This window comes from Temnothorax curvispinosus, unplaced genomic scaffold, assembly GCF_003070985.1.
Source record: "Temnothorax curvispinosus isolate PA1 unplaced genomic scaffold, ASM307098v1 QBEX01010422.1, whole genome shotgun sequence".
Lineage (NCBI taxonomy): Eukaryota > Metazoa > Arthropoda > Insecta > Hymenoptera > Formicidae > Temnothorax > Temnothorax curvispinosus.
Window position 1 is genome coordinate 4,414 of NW_020220202.1, and position 3,578 is coordinate 7,991.

The window sequence follows — 3,578 nt, forward strand, 5'->3', positions numbered from 1 at the left end:
CCCGAGTCCTCTCTGATCGTTACCGAGCGTAACGCCGTAGTTGACGTCCACTTTCTCAGAGGGCAGATTAGGACAGACGTCCCTCGAAGCCGGATGGCCGCTCTCAGGTTTCTCTCTGATAATAGTCTAGTTAGGGATTTCTGGGCTTATTGTCGTGCGCACTAGGGAATAGGGGGCGCGGAGAGATACGTGTGGTAGGTGAGAGAGAGTAGCCAAGATGATCGACATGTAAAGACGCCTCGTGTACTAAGCTTATAATAAAGACTTTGAATAGATACATAACATGGTGGCAGCGGTAAACTAAAACTCTACCGAATAAGTGTGAGAAGAAAAGTCGATTCAGTCCGTGAAGTGCATTAAAAATGGCTAGCTCTACACATATTCCCTTGCCGGAACAATTTCCGTTCGACAACTCCGCTTATTGGGACACATCCAAGTCTATGTTTGATAGATATTGCACAGTGGCTAACGTTGCAACAGATAAAGTCAAGGTCGACTGTTTGCTATACGCTATGGGTCCAAGAGCGGAAGAAATCTACAATTCATTCACGTGGGAGTCGGAAAACGACAAAACAGTTTATCCCTCGGTGGTTCGCAAGTTCACGGATTACTTTAACGGGCGTACGAATACCATCTATCAGCGTGCATTGTTTAATCGCCGTATGCAAAAAGAAGGTGAATCCATAGATGATTTCATAACGGATTTACATAAGCTGGCTAAATACTGTAATTACGGTGATACGCGTGAAAAAATGATACGTGATAAGCTTGTGGTTAGAGTTCGCGATATAAGACTCTCGGAAAAAATGCAGTTACAAGATAACCTGAACTACAAGAAAGCTCTGGAAATGGCTAGGAGCTACGAAACGGTCTTACGGCAGAACCGTGAATTACATCAGGAAATGACTGCGAACGCCACCTCCATTAACCGTGTCCAATCAAAAGGGAAGAAACAATCCTCAGAGAAAAGTAAGACTGGCGGCAAATCTTGGAAGTGTTATTTCTGTGGCGGAAACAAGCAGCACAAGCGAGATTCCTGTCCCGCGCGCAAGTCAGAGTGCAATAAGTGTAGTCAGATCGGTCATTGGTCTAAAGTTTGCAAGAAAGGACCGAAGACCGGAAATTCTTCTCTGCCAAACGCTAAGGTTAATGCAGTAACCGATGACTCGGACTATTACTTCGTCGGAACGGTGAAAGAAAACGACGAGAGTACGCAATGAGAAGAAATCATCCGCGTCGGTAATATACCGGTAAAGTTTAGACTCGATAGTAGCGCTGACGTGACTGTTATTAGATCACCAGTTTGGGATAAATATTTACGTCAGCAAGGTTATAAACTCGTACCAGCGGACAAGAAGTTAATTGGGCCGTCAGGAAAACTTTTAGAAACGGAAGAAATGTTTAAAGTGCAGTTAAAATTTCGTCAAACTGAAGTCAGCCGTCACATCTATGTCGCTCGCGATATAGATCAGTGCTTGTTGGGCCGAAGAGAATGCGTCTCTTTAAGGTTAATTGCGCGATGCAGGCAAGTTGCTGTCGCGATCGACCCCTTCATAGAGTTCCCATCGTTGTTTACCGGGCTAGGGCTTTTAGCTACGCCTTATAATATTAAGTTAAAGCCGGACGCTAAGCCTTATTGTTTGAATCAGCCTCGTCGTGTACCCTTACCTTTGATGTCTAAATTGAAGCAGAAACTCGACGAAATGCTTAAGTTAGGCGTGATTAAGCCCGTGGATGTGCCGACAGAATGGTGCAGCGGAATAGTCCTTGTCAAGAAACGCGATACCGACGATATTCGTGTGTGCGTGGACCTAACCTTCTTAAATCGCGCCCTGGCTCGGGAAAATCATCCTATGCCAGTCGTAGAGCATACCTTTGGTCAGATGCCGGGCGCTAAATATTTTTCGAAGCTCGATTGCGTTAGCGGGTTCTGGCAGGTGCCGTTATCGGAAGAGTCTCAATTGTTGACAACATTCATTACTCCGTTTGGAAGATTCTGTTTCTTACGTGTACCGTTTGGAATTTCTTCAGCGCCGGAACATTATCAGAAGAGAATTTCAAGAATCTTGGAGGGCTTGGAAGGAGTGGCTAATCATCTCGATGACGTCATAGTTTGGGGCAGAACTCGTGCCGAACATGATGCTCGTCTCCGTCAAGTGCTTAAAAGACTTGAGGTAAATAACGTGACTCTGAATAACGCAAAATGTGTTTTTGGTGTTCAGGAGACTAAATTTTTGGGACACGTAATTAGTGCTAGCGGGATTTCAATAGATCCGAGCAAAATCGACGCTATTACAAAGTTAGAATCTCCAAAGTGTGTGTCCGAGTGGCAAAGACGTCATAGGCAGGCTTTTTCGGAGATTATCCAAAAGTTAACGTCAGCACCCTGCCTTGCTATTTTTGACTCATCACGTCCAATTGTATTAACAGCAGATTCATCTTCTTATGGACTAGGCGCAATCCTACGTATTCAAGAAACATGTGGAGCCTGGAGACCAGTGGCATTCGCTTCTAGAACCCTGAGTGATTCGGAAAAACGTTATGCGCAAATTGAGAAGGAGGCCCTGGCGTTGACTTGGGCTTGCGAAAGATTTCATGAATTTATTTATGGCGTACATTTTAGTTTAGAAACTGATCATAAACCTTTAATTCCTTTGCTCCAGGAGAAAAACCTCGATGAATTAAGTTCTCGTCTGCAACGCTTTAGAATGAGACTGATGCATTATGATTTTGAGGTGTTTCACTCTCCAGGAAAGGAAATAATAGCGGCTGATTATTTGAGTCGCGCGCCAGTGAAGATTAACCTCGTTCAAGCTTCAGACTTAGAAGAAGAAGTTGAAGCTCATGTGAGTATGGCTGTACAACACTGCGGCTTGTCGGATCTGATTGTGGCTAAATTATTACTAGGTCAACAGAACGACATGGTATGTCAGAAACTGAAATCTCTTATCGTCTCGGGATGGAGTAATAAGGAGAAATTGGAGGCAAATATCAAACCGTATTTTCAGTATAAAGATAATCTATCCATTAATGAGGGATTAATTATGTTCGGACCTCGAGTGCTAGTGCCGGCTAATCTAAGAAAGGAGGCTTTAGAAGCGCTTCATTTGGACCACCAAGGTATTGTCAAGTGTCGTGAACGCGCGAAATCTAGCTTGTGGTGGCCAGGCATTTCAAATGACATTAAGGGGATGCTGGAGCCGTAGCCGAACTCGATCGGCGTCGGTAAAGAAGACCGGCGAACTATATCTGTCCTTGTATAGACAAAGATATAGACAAGGATAGCACGCTACATTGCACGCACACATACGCACGATGCACACCGACATTATACTTTTATATTACGCTTCCAAATCTTGATTTGGGGGGTTTATCGATGTTTTTCTTGTTGTGCAATTCGGGGAAACTTGTTTTTGCGTTCGTACCAATGGTATATCTCTTATATGAAATACATCTTGTGACGAGCTGACAGCTCGCCGCAACTCGAGACGCCATATTGGGATAAGAGTAGGATAAGGAAATCTGTACTTCCGTAATTTTTTCTCGTTTTCTATATAAAATCGGAGTTTCCCCGAATC

General features: G+C 44.0%; 2 protein-coding genes across 2 annotated transcripts; both read left to right on the forward strand.

Annotated features, from left to right (window-relative positions):
* Positions 1–362: 362 nt before the first annotated feature.
* On the forward strand, positions 363–1,220 carry LOC112460238. The gene has a single exon (XM_025024840.1). It carries the CDS (start codon positions 363–365, stop codon positions 1,218–1,220), a length of 858 nt encoding a protein of 285 aa, XP_024880608.1.
* Positions 1,221–1,397: 177 nt separating this feature from the next.
* On the forward strand, positions 1,398–3,206 carry LOC112460236 (uncharacterized protein K02A2.6-like). Its single transcript, XM_025024839.1, has one exon. It carries the CDS (start codon positions 1,398–1,400, stop codon positions 3,204–3,206), a length of 1,809 nt encoding a protein of 602 aa, XP_024880607.1.
* The last annotated feature ends 372 nt before the right edge of the window (positions 3,207–3,578 follow it).

Coding starts and splice junctions, on each gene's coding strand:
- LOC112460236 (XM_025024839.1), top strand. CDS start 1,398: ATGTTTAAAGTGCAGTTAAAATTTCGTCAAACTGAAGTCAGCCGTCAC.
- LOC112460238 (XM_025024840.1), top strand. CDS start 363: ATGGCTAGCTCTACACATATTCCCTTGCCGGAACAATTTCCGTTCGAC.